This window comes from Brachycentrus maculatus, unplaced genomic scaffold (assembly GCF_059751285.1).
Source record: "Brachycentrus maculatus isolate JH-2025_06_01 unplaced genomic scaffold, ASM5975128v1 h1tg000060l, whole genome shotgun sequence".
Classification (NCBI taxonomy): Eukaryota; Metazoa; Arthropoda; class Insecta; order Trichoptera; family Brachycentridae; genus Brachycentrus; species Brachycentrus maculatus.
The window spans coordinates 598,555-616,100 of record NW_028280814.1 but is presented as its reverse complement, the minus strand read 5'-3'; the positions used below and the strand labels follow the sequence as shown (position 1 = coordinate 616,100).

General features: G+C 33.1%; 1 protein-coding gene across 1 annotated transcript; it reads right to left on the bottom strand.

The window, feature by feature from the left end:
• Positions 1–1,195: 1,195 nt before the first annotated feature.
• Positions 1,196–15,594, bottom strand: LOC148311646 (medium-chain acyl-CoA ligase ACSF2, mitochondrial-like). Its single transcript, XM_088256347.1, has 11 exons — positions 15,589–15,594; positions 15,219–15,347; positions 12,786–13,006; positions 12,323–12,450; positions 11,355–11,461; positions 9,834–9,958; positions 7,643–7,832; positions 6,846–6,956; positions 4,054–4,196; positions 1,931–2,072; positions 1,196–1,565 (listed from the first exon to the last, which is right to left on the bottom strand). Exons 3-11 carry the CDS (start codon positions 12,893–12,895, stop codon positions 1,338–1,340), a joined length of 1,284 nt encoding a protein of 427 aa, XP_088112473.1. The 5' UTR covers positions 12,896–13,006; positions 15,219–15,347; positions 15,589–15,594; the 3' UTR covers positions 1,196–1,337.
• Positions 15,595–17,546: the final 1,952 nt, after the last annotated feature.

Here is a 17,546-nt window from a genome sequence, read left to right as displayed (position 1 = left end):
GTACATTTTACGAGTATATTTACACAAACAATTTCTTTTTATTAATTACTTTTATTTCGATTTTCTTTAAATTATATCGAGTCTACTATTAAATGAAGGTGTTTAGTTAAAATCAAACATTTAGCTTTATGGATATAACAAACAAACATACAGTGGAACCTCTCATAACGATCATAATTCATTCCTGAATCATATTCGTTAAGCAAAACATTCTTTGTTTTGACTGGCATGGAAGTCCCGGCTCACAAGTGAATGTCGTGAAAAAGAGACCCTTTCTCTGTAACTTGTTATGCGAAATATCTTTTGAAAAAAAAAGCACCCTTTTCACTTTTTTTGCTCATTGAGAGGTTCCACTGTACTTTAACCCTAGATAACTAAAGTATATTTGTAGATACAATGCCATTTGTGGATCGCACAATATTGACATATGTAGTAGCTGTGCGGAATAGCGATTTACTGTTAAATGTCTCTTACATTCATTCCTAATAAACAAAACTAAAGTGCCATGTAACCAGTTCCTATTTTTAATAAATACTTTTGATTATGTTTCACGTTTTTAATTGCGTAGTCCGCCAGATGAATGTTTAGTTATTAAGGGTTAAAAAAAAGTTTTGTACTATGTAAATGTAAAAACATGGTGAATGTCAAAACTAAGTATTAAAAAATTCACAAAGTTTGAATAAATGAGAGTACAGAGTAATATATTGTAAGTATTTTTTGAGTTAAAAACTATAAATGTATTGTAAATTGCATTATATAATAAAAAATACATATATCAATAAATATTTCATATTAATAAAAAAAATGTCTTTATTTTTCTTCCCCTTTTATTTGTTTCCAATCATATAGTAGCATTTTTAATTTATTATTAGATTAAAACCAATATTTTTAGCTTTTCCACTTTTTTATTTGACCAGCGACCGGGTTTCGTCGTTACCGACATCATCAGACTGGTGACCAGTCTGATGATGTCGGTAACGACGAAACCCGGTCGCTGGTCAAATAAAAAAGTGGAAAAGCTAAAAATATTGGTTTTAATCTAATAATAAATTAAAAATGCAATTCCATCACGAAGTGTCAGTGGATAATATAAATCTATATAGTAGCATATTTGGCTATCACAAACGAGGTCCCGAGTTCGATTCCCCGGGGATCATAAAAATAGAAGTGAAATTCATCACTATAAGATTTATTCAATATGACACTGGACTACTGTAGACTACTCCCAAGTCTAAAAGTTATGTAATTAACAAGTGAAGATTGGTAGGAAGAATGAGACTATAAAGAGATAAATAGGCAAGTATAAATACAACTCTTGGTGTTAAAAATTAATTTCCCTAAAGCTTTCCGCTTTCAACCATTTCTTTTAATTTGAATTTTTGTATTTTTCCACTCGGAGTCACGGGAAATTTGTCAACAATCTTCAAATGTCGAGGAACCTTGAAGTTTGCTATGGTTCCCTGGCAGAAGTTTTTCAAATTCTTGTATTCAAAGTTAGCTCCTTCCCTTAATCTCACACTGGCGCAGATCTCTTCCCCGAGGCGGTCGTCTTTAACTCCAAATACCTGAAACCAAAAGGAGACTGTACCACAGAACTAAATCCATCCCCCGACTCAATTTATTAAACATATCGCTTCATGGGCAGTATAAATTTTGATAAAAGTGATTGAAGCACAGACCTTTTCAGAGGTATCTGTTAACTATGTATTTAATATTCCATTTTTTTGGACTTGGCTACTTTTTACAGTGTACTAGAGATATAGTATATCTTATCTTGTTGAGTGGTAAAGAGTTGAGTGGAAAGTCTAGCCTTTGAGGCTATATGCTCGTTCTTCACCACGGAATTGTATTATCAGCCCCTATTATGAGGTAGAAGGTGTCTGACTTCACAATACATATCATGTGGTGTGTATATGCTATTCATACTTACGTGTGTTTCTATTATATCAGGATGCGTATTAAGAAAATCCTCAATTTCCTTAGGGAATATGTTCTCTCCGCCTCTTATGATTATATCCTTTAAACGACCTGATATTGTACCATATTCATCGTTATGTAATACAAATTGGTCCCTGTAATCAAATCAAATAGCTAAGTAATCGATAAGTTTATGTTAATTCGAGTTGAGAGTACAGCTAAATGACATTCTTTTTTGTATCAAACTTTTGTTCACCAAAAAAAAACATGTTTAGTGAAGGAGTCACAAAATATTAATATTAAATTTAAATTTAATTTTAAGTTTCAGATAAAAATATATTAAATTTATTTTTATAATAAAAGAGTTATTTGTACCACTTATTATTAATCACATTTTATTAACTAAATTCTTCTGTAATTTTTTTTTGTAAAATTTTTAGTTAAAAATTGTACTACATAATTTCAAACATTGTGTACATATTTATAATATGCCAATTTTTAATGTAAAACTTAGTACTTTAAAACTAAAAGTACTAAAAAAAAATCAAGTATGGCACAGGAGACCATGTGTCCATGCCACACAACAGGTCTAACACACCTATGTATGTATATGGAGAATCTCATGGGTTTTACATTTGGTTAATTACGAATCGCTCTTTCTCCCACTCTCATGCACTCGCACTTACTTACCATTTATTGTCTCAGTCTTACGCATACCTTCTCAACTCACACATTATTTTACCATTTTGTGGAATATAAATAATTAAGTGACATATCGCTCACTCCTTTCAACAACGTCATAATTCAAAAACTCGATTTTTCAGAAGATCGTTTTTAAAGTTTAAGAATATTATAAAATGTATTAAAAATAAATATCTATTGTATATTTATTTTTAATACAATAAATTTATTTTTCTTCTTCTTCTTACTAACTAACTATTACGCATCTTTGCAAAATATTCTTTACCTTTTCCACATTAATGCATCTCCTCATACATCGCTCACTCCTTTCAACAACGTCATATATAAAAAAAAATCGTCAATTTTCAGTTGTGCATGTTTTCGGAATGCCCAGAAAATGTACTATATCCCAGCAAAAGCAGTATATTTTTAACTTAGTATTTACCCGCTACAGGGCAGAAAGTGTTGTTTTTGCATTTTGAAGAAAAGGTATTGTTAAATTATTTTTTTAAATATACTAAATATTTTTCAAATGAAGAAAAAAACATTCAGGTTTTACCTAAAAAGTTCTGTTGCACAGTAAAAAGTTCAAGAAGTGGCTTGAATTTATTTTTAATACATTGAAATTTATTTTTAATTTATTAACTTTGAAAACAATCTCCTGAAAAATCAAGTTTTTTTATATATCGCTCACTCCTTTCAAGAACGTCATAAATAAAAAAAAATGATTTTTCAGGAGAACGTTTTTAAAGTTTATAAATATAACACAATATATTAAAAATAAATATCAAGCCACTTATTGAACTTTTTACTGTGCAACAGATCATTTTAGGTAAAACCTGAATGTTTTATCTCCATTTGAAAAATATTTAATATATTTAAAAAAAAATAATTAAACAACACATTTTCTTCAAAATGCAAAAACAACACTTTCTGCCCTGTAGTGGGTAAATATTAAGTTAAAAATATGCAGCTTTTGCTGGGATATAGTACATTTTTTGGGCATTCCGAAAACATGCACAACTGAAAATTGACAATTTTTTATATATGACATTGTTGAAAGGAGTGAGCGATGTGCCAATGCCACACAACAGGTCTAACACGAGAATCTCATGGAATTTACATTTGTTTATTTACAAATCGCTCTATACCCTCCAGTCCCATGCACTCGCACTTACATACTATTGATTGTCTCAGTCTTACGCATACCTTCTCATCTCACACATAACTTTACAACATATAACAATGTATAAATATTATTGTGGCATATAAATAATTATATGACATATCTCTATTTCATCTAAAAGCAATGAACGTCCTCATGTTACTCACTTATCTTAGCAACAAACCAAATTATTTCAATGTGATGGCAAGAGATGTCGCTAGTGTGATGATTCGAGATTAGCCAATTCACATTTATCCACATAGCAGTATCAAATAGTTGGCTCAACTTACCCAGTCTTTATCCACTTGTCAGGGGTAATCATTTCAGCCGTTTTTTGAGGGTCAGCGACATATTCCTGCATGATGGAGTAACCCCTAACACACAACTCTCCAGGAATACCCATTGGAACAATATCACCCTTCTCGTCTATTATCTAATAACAAAGTATAATTATTTTTAGTTCAATTATAATTATATTTTTGTCCACCTCCGTAGTGTAATGGTCAGCACGCTCGGCTACCGTTCTGTAGGTCCCGGGTTCGATTCCTAAGGGGGGTAAAATAAATATAAGTGATTTTTTCACTGTTATATTTATTCAATATTACCCTGGATTGGTACCTGAAGCGGAGGGCTGATCACCTTTCCTTCATGCGTAAACGATCAAGATAACACTGCGTTTATATGACGCAGTGCCCTATGCACCATTGGGGTTCGGATAAGGGTTTTATTATTATTATAATTATAAAGTTATGGGTTGTGGTCCAGTGGTTAGTGTCGCCGACTCTTAAGTCAGAGTTTTTCGGTTCGAACCAACTCTACCACAATTTGATACCTATTTCTAATAATGCCGCTAGATTTTGAGAATCCATATCAATGAGAAGGCGTGCAGGTCTGGTGGTGCCATTACTACAAAGGACGTCTACCATAGCGGTACCTAATAAAACTGTGTGTGAGTTTTGCATATCCTTTATTTTCGTAGACATATTCATACTACAAAGGTCTTTCGAGCTTTCAGTTTGTTTGTTTTTTTTTTTTAGTTTAGTTTCGTACTGTGGCGAAACCATTTTTGGTTTCTTTTCATTATTTTTATTTGTTTATTATCTTAATTTAATTTTATAAAAAAATGTTGTAAAACATATATGGCTGACTAAGTATTGCGCCCACCACTTAGTCAAGCTGGAATAAAGATTTATTATTATTATTGTTAGGCTCACAGTAATAGTATGAAATTGAAATATTTGTGTAGATAACAAAAACACAAATATTTCTATTTTTTTAATAAAAAAAAAATATATATACACCCCTGGACAAAAAAATTTACGAGTCCTCAAAAAAACTAAAATTGACACATAATGAATTATTCTTGATATTTAATTAGTTTTTTTTGTATTGTTTAACATATATGATGACTACTCGTTACTTCAAGGTTAAAATGAAAGATCTTACTCATGAATTGTACTTAGAAATTGCCATTATATACCAGGTATCAGATTATCCGAACCTTAGAGACCCATAACGGTTCATTTATGGTCGAGTGTTTGTGATGGAGTAATAAAAGACATGTAATTTTTTAATTCATATTTAAGAAGAAGGTTCTAATCGCTTTATTTTAAATTAAGGTATTTTACATTTAAACATATTTATAACATTTAAAAATATTTAATACTTAGTGAATTCACCTTTATTTTTTATAACATGTAAAATTCTATTATTTAACGAAGCGTAAAGCGAATCTTAAATTTCTGATGTTATTTCTTCTTCCTAAACTTGAATCAAGTTTTTTTTTAATTCCTCAATGTTTTTTTTATTTTTTTTCCCAACTTTTTTTTTCATAATCGCCCATAAATTTTCTATCGGGTTCAAATCAGGACTATTCCCGGGCCACGTCAACGATTTTAAGCCAATTTTATCCTTGTATTCAATAATCTGTAAGAAAAACAATAAATTATTTATCAAGTGGTCTACAAAGTGCATTAAAAAATAAATATTTGTACTCACAGTGCGGGCTCTATGGCACGGCGCAGAATCGTCCTGAAAAATCGGGTCCGCGGTATACTGCGTAATGTCCTCGATTGTTGGAATAAGATGGTTTTTCAACACTTTTTTGTACTGGATGGCATTCATCGTACCCTGTATAAAATTTAGAGGTCCCGAACCGTACGCTGTCATGCACCCCCAAATCATGACGTAGGGTGAATGTTTAACGGTTCGAGTGACGCACGACGGATGGTATCTTTCCCCAAGTTTTCTTCGAACTATCTTTCTGCCGTCTGGACCAAAAAGGTTGAATTTTGATTCATCGGAGAAAATAACATTTTGCCAATCCTCCAAGGTCCAATTCTGGTGCTCCTTCGCCCAATCCAGTCTAGCTTTCTGCATTTTGTTCGTCAGTAATGGTTTCTTTGCGGGACTTCGTGCTTGGAAACCATGCTCCAACAGCCGCTTGGACACTATTTTTACTGAAAATGTTGATTAGCTAGTAGACTGCACCTTTGCGTGTATTTTAAGTGCCGTTAAAAATCAATCGCGCATAACAATTTTTTTATTAAGCGATCTTCTCGGGCAGATGTCGCGCGCCCCCATCCGCTTCCTTTTTTCCGTTCTATGGATCCAGTTTCTTGGAATTTTTAAATAAAAACCTCACTGCACCTTCTGAATACCCAACTCGACGAGATATTTTACAATTAGATATGTTTTGTTGCGACAGTGTGATTATTTTGGATTTTATCGCAATCGACATTTGCTTTGCACTTTCCATGATTGTTGTGTTATGTTCCCTCAAACGCGGGTAAAACAAAATTGTTGAGACATTTTAAAATGTAAATATTGTAGAAAGGTGACACAAAGTGTCTTTAATTTATTGAACAAAAGAAAGAGGTATCGATAAAGGATTTCTTAGAAAAAGAGTTCAGTAAAGTCAAGGCGTGCGGTAGCAAGTAAACTCGTAAATTTTTTTGTCCTGCGGTGTATATATGACCGAAAGTACAATCTTACTATACATCATTCCAAAATAAGGTGCAGTAATCTTACTCATTCATTGAGGGCTGCCATTTTGGTATAGAAATTGAGGATTGGTACTTACTTTAGCTTCACAATGTCCATAAAGTCTTCCAACTGTATCAGTTGCTTTGAGAACATCATCTCCTGGACCAGATGAGAAAGCTACACAAACTTCTGTCATCCCGTATACTGACTGAAAAGTGTTAATGAAATAAATCAATAAAGGTGATATAGGTGTAGACTTATAAAATGAGTGACTTAATTGTTTGAAATATTAACCGTATAACAAAACGTTTCTTAGTTAGCGAGTTTATTTTAATTTTTTTCAATTCAATTTCAGTTTATTTATTTTATAGTTAACATACACATTACAAACTTAGTATCAGATCAGAGGTGTATCAGTATAAGTCACGTTTTTTTCTAAAGGAAACCTCTTATCGTCTTATGAATATCGTCCTCTTCCGTAGTGTATTTAATTAAATTCAATTCCATTTATTTATTTTCAATGAACATAAACTGCTAAAGGTGTAGAAGAATCCCGCTTCGGAAAACTCCTTCAGACACATGGAACTGATCAATATCCAATGAGATATTGTTCAACATAGCGGTAGCTTTTCTTACAGGCATAACCATCGGCAGGTTGGTCTTGTGTATAGGAATGTGAAACAATCTATGTCGACGCTGTCTTAGGTAACTATCGGGAACATACAGGCCAATGTTCCGGATAATTTCAGGATTATCGATCATACCGCGCAACAATCAATAAAAATGCATTATCAAATACACATTCCTTCTAGTCTCTAAACTATTGTAGCCAAGCATACCCTGGAGAAACTCGGTCGGGTAGAGCCAAGGATAATAGCCTAATATTTAATATACCTTGAGAGATTTCACTCTTAGATAGTCCGTGATTTGTTCCCCTAGATGCCTAGAGCACGGAGCTCCCCCTGTGATGGCTGTCTCCACTCCCTGTATGGGTCCATCCCTGCTGCCGACCGACCCTCCCTTACTACGCTGGTAGTTCACCAAATCCACATACATTGTTGGAGTACCGGTCAACACCGAACACCTAATCCAATATAAATAAAAACATGAAGGATATGTGTAATAATTATTATTATTTGTTGTTTTTTTTTTATTTTTAAATTATATACATTACATACAAGAGATACAATAATAATTAACAGCATAAAGGTTTTACAATAAAATAATTACACCTGGACTTTAATTAAATCACTTTCTACCTTGTCCCTTCCAATGCGAAGCAACCATCGAAGGACACTGTTCTTAAAGACCTGATCACTACTGGAATTCTTAATGGTTTAGGGCAGCAAATTAAATATCTTTGGCGCAAGGAATGAAAAAGTTTTTTGCGCAAAACTTGTTTTAACGGATGGGCCAACATAGTTTTTATTTAATGCTGCCCGGGTTAGAATAATTTGTTGAGTTCTTGATAATATAAAAACCTCTTAAGTTCACTTAAAGTGTATGATTTTTCTGAATAGTTATAATAATAAAAAGTACATTAGTAGGTACTTGAGTAAAGCCTAAAAATATTCCATTAATTTTTATTTTATTTTATAGTAGTATTCGGAAAGCGAGATGGGATTGGATAATTTTGGTGCAGAATACATCAAGAATGGTGGCAAAGACGTTCTCACATGGTTCTTTAAACCGTTGTCTCCTCTAGAGGACAGTTATACTCCTGTCAATTGGAGAAGGGTAGTCATAATGCCTCTTTACAAGGGAAAGGGATCTCGGGTGGAATGTGGGGGCAATCAGTCTATTGAGTGCTGTTGGTAAGATGTATGGACGAATCCTTATTGAAAGAGTAAGAACCATAACGAAGGACAAAGTGTGGGATGTTCAGAGTGGATTTATGAATGGGAGATATAATGGAGAAGTTTTTGGGTAAAACCAAAAGCTTATCGGCGTATTTGTGGATTTGCAAAAAGCATATGACCAAGTTGATAGAACGAAACTATGGAAGGTATTATCTGAGTATGTAGTATAGCAGTAAACTCATCCAAGGCATTGCAGCTTTGTACCAGGATAGTACGGCTATTCAAACTTAAAACACAGTAAGGGACTTTTTTTCGCATTTTTTGACTAAGTAGAATCTACTTAGTCCAAAAATGCAAAAAAAAAGTACTACAAAAAAAAAGTCCCTTACTGTGTTTTGAGTTTGGACAGCCGAGCACTGCATGCATTAGGGTAAGTGGTTCATTTTCATCCTGGTTTAACATCTCTAAAGGTGTTAAACAGGGATAATGGGTGTAATGTCGCCGTACCTGTTTAATCTGTACATGGATAATTGCATGAAAGAACCGAAAGGTTTAAATGTTGGACCTAGAATGAATAATTTGACTGTCTGATCCGTTTTGTATGCTGAAAATGCTGTTTTTCTGGCCAACAGCAGAGAAGACCTGCAGGTATTGGTGTGCAAAGAAAGTGATTTGTCGATGAAAGTTTGTAAATCCCAAATTATGGTTTTTGAAAGAGATAAATGTAGATCCGAGTGTGAAATATTGGTAGGTGGGGAAATTATGGAACAGGTAATTGATTTTGGGAAGTATGTTTTCTAGGGATAGAAAGATTGATACAGATATAGAAAAGAGAGTGAATGCTGAGAACAGAATAAATGGTGAACTAAAATCAGTTATAGCAAATAAAACCTATTACTGAAAGCTAAACTTGCAGTACACAATCCTGCTTAGCTAAGAAAGTTTGCTAAGATAGAGTGGTGCGGCGTTGTATTCTCTTTGCCTACCCTTACAGAGAAACGGCGTGATGGTTTGTTAATGTTAGTTTCATATTTGGAGTGTGTTAACACACAACACCATTCCAGATTGTTTTCAACCATTCCTTTCCGGGAATATGGGCGATATCATTACCCATCATGTTGGTTGATCAGCCACATTTCCTAGTTCAACTCTACTTTACTGCCCTGGTTGCCATTCTGTCCAGTAAATAATGACCCATTTGTTTGCATTTTTTCTTGATTCCCACATTTCTGATTCAGTCTCTTATAAAAATCTCTAGCATAAAAGTAAACCATGTGGAAACTTACTTTTCCTCTGCAATCGCTTGCAATGTTTTGATAATGTTATAAGTCTGTGCTGGGATGACAATAGTAGTTCCGTACTGAAGAGCTGCTGAAGCAGTTAAAAGACCAAATGCATGAAACAAAGGGATCTGTAAAAATACTTAGATTAATCGCAAGATGAGAATATAAATATGTATCATAATTTAAATTCACAAATACCTATGTTCAAGCTATAGTATAAACCAGTGATTATGAACCATTTTGAAGTCAGGGAGCACTTTTGGTCATAAGGAAAATTTGCGGTACACCAAAACTAAAGATTCAAAAAACATAGAAAGATAACTTTGATTAAAAATAAAACTGATTATTTTATAACAGACAATTTAAAAATTACATTAATTAAAAAATACATGAAAACGTAAATACTCCAATGAAACTTTTTGCGGCAAAAATAATTTAATACGACACCTGAGCTTGTCGGCATTTACAAATTTTAGCAAATTAGGTCTAATATTTGATATAGCTACTCTCATTTCTTCATCCAAATTGCTAAGCCTTTCGCGTTTTTTCATTTTAATATAGGTTAATGTCGAGAAACCTAGCTCACATGAATATGAGGTTGAAAACTGTAGTAAAATTTTCATTGCCATTATGGAGAGAGCTGGGTATTCATTTGTCTTAAACAAATATTCAAAATTCATGAGTTAATTCTGAGACTTTTATTTTAAGAGTGCGACCTGTTGATAGATAAATTAATTCTTCATCGTCTTGATATTTGCCAACATTAAATCTTGGTTTTCATAATTTATCGGAGTACTTGTAACAAGCCTGCGGAGCACCAGTGCTCCGCGGAGCACAGGTTAAGAACCACTGGTATAAACAATTACCAGAAATATTTACAAGAACACCCAATTCAATGACCTGAAAGATCACAATTTGTTACTACAATATTTCAGGAATAGATTATAATCTATTCCTGAAATATTGTTAATGTATTCAAAGAGAAACTGACAAGAGAAAAAATAATACTAAAAACAAATTTTTAATTCTGATGTTGACTAAAGTTTATCTGATTATTTATGTAAAAATGTATGTAAACATAAAATGTAATCGTATTCAATATTAATAATTTAATATATTTCCACTTTTACTCCATAATTATCAAAACATTTTAAATCCCTTAGACAAAAACATGTCTAATACCAACCACTATTACAGTTTCAACGAATGGGTTCCATACAAACAATAATATGACTGTGTCATCAAAACTTGATGTGATACAAGCTTGTCACCATATAGACTTAAGAATAATATAGAATAAGAACGATTAACTAAGTCCAAATCAGTCATCAAAATTTCAGTTACAAAATCATTGTTACGTTATTTAATACTTGTACTTTGCTGTGACCATTGCAAATTTGAATAAATGGACACTTTTGCTTATATTCACAAACTCTACAAATATTTAAATTAGCGTACGTACGATATGTACCTAACAATAACACATACCTATTAATTCTATTAATTCAAGTATTTTTACGTAACCTGTATACACATCTTCTGTTCCTTTTCTCCAAACTCATTCCTGTAACCAAACTCCCAGCTGTTATTTACATAAGTAAAATGTGAGAGTAGAGCAGCCTTGGGTTTCCCTAAAAGTAATTTTATAAATTATCCATAAGTAGTAACAACACAAACTTCCTAGATTTAACATTTTTTTAAACTATCAATGTAAACAAGATATCGTAGTCATACAAGAGAAAGTGACCAAGTGCATTTTTTACAAAAACGTGATTATTGACAATTTGATATCTTACTAACTTGATATTGCCCTGAAAAAGTCCCAAAGCGATTTTAAACTTCGAAGTATAATATATAGACTTGTTAAAACTGCATTGATGTTTATTTTCTTGCCAAGCAAAAGTGACTTAAATGGCTCTCTTGAACATTTTACGTTTTGTTAGCTGGTCACTTTCTCCTGTACGACTACGATATTCAAATTGAGAATGCCAATTCAATAACAATTTCATTCTCACTCTATCACCTTCAACATCTACCAATTGTGTAATAAAGTGCGTGCAGAAATATAGAAAAAATGAATTTATTATCATTTTTTTATTATTTTTTATTATGATGCCAAGGGATCTTGCATCCCTTATGTCACTGCGACCATATTAGATATATTGTGACCTCCCTCTGTATCATAGCTCACTCTCAAGACCTACATGAGTCAAGTAGCTCACGACCTGTCTTGGTGGTAAGAGATTCACCTTCTCGGAGTTCAGTAGTGGCTCTACAAGGATGTGATTTTGTTGGCGAGCGAGTGCGTCACAGTTATACAGAATGTGAATTGGTGTTTTGTTATCCTCCATACAAAATCTACAGACTGTATGTACGTATTAGCATACAAATACAAGTTTTTATTAATTTTTTATAATTCTGGCCAGAATGTATACTGTACAAAGGTGTGATTGTCAATTATCTTGTCCATTTTAAGTGTGATATTGACTTACCTGTAGTACCAGATGTAAACAAAATGACAAATCCAGAATCTGATGGAATAGAATTTTGCATGGGGGAAATAGTTTGCGCAAGTGTTGGACTGCCTCTTGATAAAACTTCCTTGTATGTGAGCACTCCACTGAAAAAATAAGCTTAATCAACCTCACCAATATTTCTTTCTAAATGTATAAAAATATATTTTTGTATTGAATGGTTAACACCACAGTTCTTCAAACCCTTATCCGCACCCCAAAGGTGCATAGGGCACTGCATCATATAAACGCAGTGTTATCTCGATTGTTAACACATGAAGGAAAGGATTCGACTTCTTAATCCCGCATTCATTGTTTTCCCGTATTCATAGTTTATTTCAATAGGTCCCTTTAAAAACGATAGATAGCGGTTTAAATGTATTTAATCGCTTTTGTCTGAATGGGGACATAATTATGATATAATTCTTTTATTTAGTCTTACTCTAATTTCTTATCATCCAAGGTAATGACTGACTTCACGCTTGGAAGTCTAGCACTGTTCAGCTCCCCGGGAATACATGTGCCGATCTCCGGAGCAATATTCTGAATCATCTCATAGTAATCCTGGTTCTTGAATGTGCATGATATTGCCAAGGCCTTGACCCCAACTTTCTTCAGGCAGAACTCCAGCTCTTTTTCTTGGTAAGCGGGATTTATCGGAACCTGAAAGATGATTTTATCTCCTTTCAAATCCTAATTACTGACATTATTAATAATGAAAATATTATATGTAGCATTTGTAAGAAGCCAACTAGAATATAACTCAGTAACCTAATTATAAAGTTCATGTAAAAAAAAACAAGAAAATACAACAACAAATTAAATATTCCAGTAGAATTTATAAATTAAAAAAGAATTAATATCCTTTCTTAGTAATCTTAGTATTCAAACTTTAGAAAATAGAAGAAAACTAAACGACCTACTATTTAAATTTAAATTATTAAATTCTATGATAAATTGTTTTTTGACTCCTGCAACTTATGTATAAACATTTGAGTACATAATAGAAGTACACGCAGCAACTCACTGTTTCATTATCGTCAAACTAAAACAAACTACAGCTTGCATCTACCCATTTTTTTTTTGAGGTCAAGGGATCCTGCATCCCTTATGTTACCGCGACCATATTAGGTCTATTGTAACCTCACTCTGTATTACAGCTCACTTACAAGACCTACGTGAGTCATGTAATTCACGACCTGTCTTGGTGGTAGGAGCGTCACCTTCTCGGAGTCCAGTAGAGGTCCTCCAAGGATGTGACTTCGTTTGCGAGCGAGTGCGTCACAATTATAGCGAATGTGGATTGGCGTTTTGTTATCCTCCATACAAAATCTGCATACTGGGCAGTCATGAAGTCCAATTTTCGTCATGTGTTTCCTCAGTCTGCAGTGACCTGTCAAGGTCCTGGTTAGGATTCATATTTGTTTTTTGCTAAGCTTTAGAGCTTCTGTAGTAAATTTCCGCGAGTACCCCATGATCAGTTCATTTGCGTGTTGCGCGTGCATCTACCCATGCGTAGAATTCAATTTCTTGTAAACAGTACTATAAATCATATAGATATATTCGACACTGACTTCACTCATTTCAAACAGCAATGTCTGATGACTCTAAATTCAAACGACATGTGAATATAATATTCTTACGATAACTTTGCGTGAAATTTTTTCAACACTTTATACATATTAATCGTACTGTGCTTTGTTTACTCTTTTTACCTTTATATGTATATATTTTATATTATGTTATGTACTTTAATCTTTAGACGCTCATGCGCCGCGTTCAATAAGGGTAGCGACCTGCCCAAATATTTTGTAAAATATTTTGAAAAATATTCGCGCGACTTGCCACCATGCGTAGCTGTTATAAAAATAAATACATCTCTAAAATTAGTCGTCCTATTTAGGTAAAATTAAAAGCATTATCAAAATAAAAGATTGTTTATAATTCACCGTAATCAAGCAGCTTTGTTTTATAACAGTCCACTTAATAAAACACAACGCATCTCCCAAGAGTCCACCTTGTAATGCAGGTATAAACACTAATATTACCGGAGTAAAATATTTACCGGAACAAAAAATAAAATGATGGATCGGTATCTCAAAGACATTATTTAGGTAAGGTAATATTGGGCGTAAGGTTAATATTATATAATAAATAAAACTGGGCCATGGACAAAAGCCAAGAGATCTGGTCCAAAAGCTCAGGGATGAAACACGCAAAGGAACTGATCGTGGGGTACTTGCGGAAATTCACCACAGAAGCTCTAAAGCTTAGCAAAAAACAAATAAGGATCCTAACCAGGACCTTGATAGGACACTGCAGACTGAGGAAACACATGACAAAAATTGGACTTCATGACTCCCCAGTATGCAGATTTTGTATGGAGGATAACGAAACGCCAATCCACATTCTCTATAATTGTGATGCACTCGCTTGCAAACGAAGTCACATCCTTGGAGAACCGCTACTGGACTCCGAGAAGGTGAAGCTCCTACCACCAAGACAGGTCGTGAGTTACATGACTCACGTAGGTCTTGGGAGTGAGCTGTGATACAGAGGGAGGTCACAATAGACTCAATATGGTCGCAGTGACATAAGGGATGCAAGATCCCTTGACCTCAAAAAAAGGTAATATTCATATTTTGAATACTATAGTCATAAACCAGTGTAATCCAATAGCGAAATTCATCACAATCACCGGTCCTGTATGGGACCCGTGGGCATTGAACGATGCAAATCCGCGGTCCCTCAAAGGACCACTGGGCGGTTAAAGGTTAATATGTATACTTACGTTGCATTTTATTGCTGTGATTGTGCATGTAAAAGGCATTCAGGCGTATATACCAATAAATAAATAAATAAAATAAATAATTACCGCAACAAGTCCTGCTCTTGAAGAGGCAAACAAGGTAGTGAGCCATCTTACTGAGTTTGGGGAGCAAATTCCAAGCTTATCGCCTTTTTGTAATCCACTTTCAATCAACCCGGCTGCTAATTTATCAGCCTAGAAATATTTACTTTTACAAAATGGTACAAATTTAAAACCAATTACACAAAATATACATGGTAAAGGTATCTAATAAGTAAACCAAATTAATTAGATGTTATTGTTATTTAACTTGATAAATATCAAACAAGTTTCAATTTTGCAGTAAAATACTTTTGGGTATAAATATAAGCACCGCAACGTCTGTTTCGATAACATATTCTTAAGTTAAAACATAATCAATAAATATAATTCAAACCTTATGTATTTCAGTCTCTAACAATCCATTCTTGCATTTCCTTATCCACTATATAAGTCCAATGTACAACATTGAAAGACTTTTTTTTTTTTTTAATTATTTATATAAATATATATCCAATGTCTGATGTTGAAAGCCTAAATTTTAAAATATACTTATTTTATAAACATCACAACCCAAATTGTCAAAATTTCTGTCAAAAATTAAATAATTGTGTGGAACCGCGTTTTTCTTTGAAAAAATGAACGGCTAGATTTAGAAATTATTCGAAGTTCAATAGGCACTTATTTAAGTTACTGATGTTGCTAGAAATAAAAATTAAGACGCAGTGCTTTCTATATCAAATATGTAGGTAGTAAAGTTTTATGCAACGCGTGTTTTTGTAATTATAGTAACTTTAAACACAAAGAGTAAATCCAATCACAAATAGGGAATAGGTTATAAAACTTATAAAGTTAAAGCCTAAGTAGGGCAATGATAAGCGGTAGCATAAGACGTAGCTAAATTTCAGTCACTTGGATGTTAAGTGAAAAAAATAGTTTTATGCAGTGATCTAAGTTTGGCAACATCTAAATATAAACAAACATCGACTTTAGAAATGATTATCTGCACTATAAACGTTAGTGTTTTTAAAAATAATTATTTCTTTTTAGTTAAGATAATAAAGAACAATCAAAATGAATTCGATTTTTTTTGGACAAGTCGGAATGAAATCAGCTGTTTCACAATCAGCTTATACCGAACCCGAGATTATCGTTAAATTTGATTATACATTATATTAAATCGACTGGATTTTTAGTCTCCTGACTTCGTCCAGCAATCTCAAAATAAGTAATAATACCTAGTGACTGATCTATTATGCACAATTTTCGATCTTTTTACTGGAGATGATTTATTCTTCGTGGGCGATTAAAAACAATGATTTTAGATTCAATGACAATACAGGCGATTATTCGAGATACAATTTGTATCAGGTTGAAATTATGTTTATAGTTTAGACCTAGACTTAGACCTAGACCCTTTTCCTTAAAATAAAATTTTCCTGAAAATAAAATCCTTGAAAAATCCCATAAAAAAAATCGTCATTGCCTAGAAGTATCTAAATTTATGTACAGTATCATACTTGAATTCATACATCGTAAACTGTAAACTAAATCATACATCATAAAATGTAAAAAAAAAATTAAACGATTACCGGCATCATACGCATGTACAAGGTGGCACAAAAGCGACCCGTTGTTTATTGGCTGTAATTTTTTTATGGATATGTAAAACAAAAAAAAACGTTCCAAATACAGGACTAAAAATTGTAACATCGGGTTACAACGTTTGTGCCACCTTGTTCGTGTATATTAAATTGTTGGCGTTGAAATAAGAAAATATATCATAAACTTCAAAAAAAATTACAAACCTCTTCGAGCACTTGACTGTAAGTCATAGAGATTCCCTCACTACGTGATATCACGAAAGGTCTGTGTGGCCATTTATTAGCAGCCTTTTGCAAACTTTGTCCCATATTCTCATACTGCAGGGGTCTACGACCAAGTACATTCAAGTAGCTTGGATTCCATTCCCCAGATCCACTTGCTCTGATAATTTAAAATTAATATCTGTCAGTATAAGTCATATTTTGAGATGCGCAGTATAAAAAATGTGTCCAACGACTGGAATTATTCATTAAAAGCATTGTTAATTTTGTGGTATGGTAATATAACACTCTCCTTATCATTCACAGTTCACTTTGTGTAATACCACTTTTAAAAAACACTACTTCTTGACTCCCGATTTTGGAATAATCATTCCATCATCAGGTTAAATGTAGACTAAAATGAACTTGTTTTGGTCTGATATTTATACAAAACTAAAATTTTAAAGAAAGAGAGAAGACAAATGAATGACAATGGAAATATTTTTACCGGTAGTTACGAAGTAGTGTTTTTTAAAGTGGTATTACACAA

Bases quoted from the DNA above. Each gene is read 5' to 3' on its own strand.
- LOC148311646 (XM_088256347.1), bottom strand. From the start codon at position 12,895: ATGATTCAGAATATTGCTCCGGAGATCGGCACATGTATTCCCGGGGAG. The intron at 12,451-12,785 runs GTAAGACTAAAT...TTATTTTTTCAG, and splicing joins TTGGATGATAAGAAATTAGA to TGGAGTGCTCACATACAAGG. The intron at 2,073-4,053 runs GTAAGTTGAGCC...ATTTGATTACAG, and splicing joins GACAAGTGGATAAAGACTGG to GGACCAATTTGTATTACATA.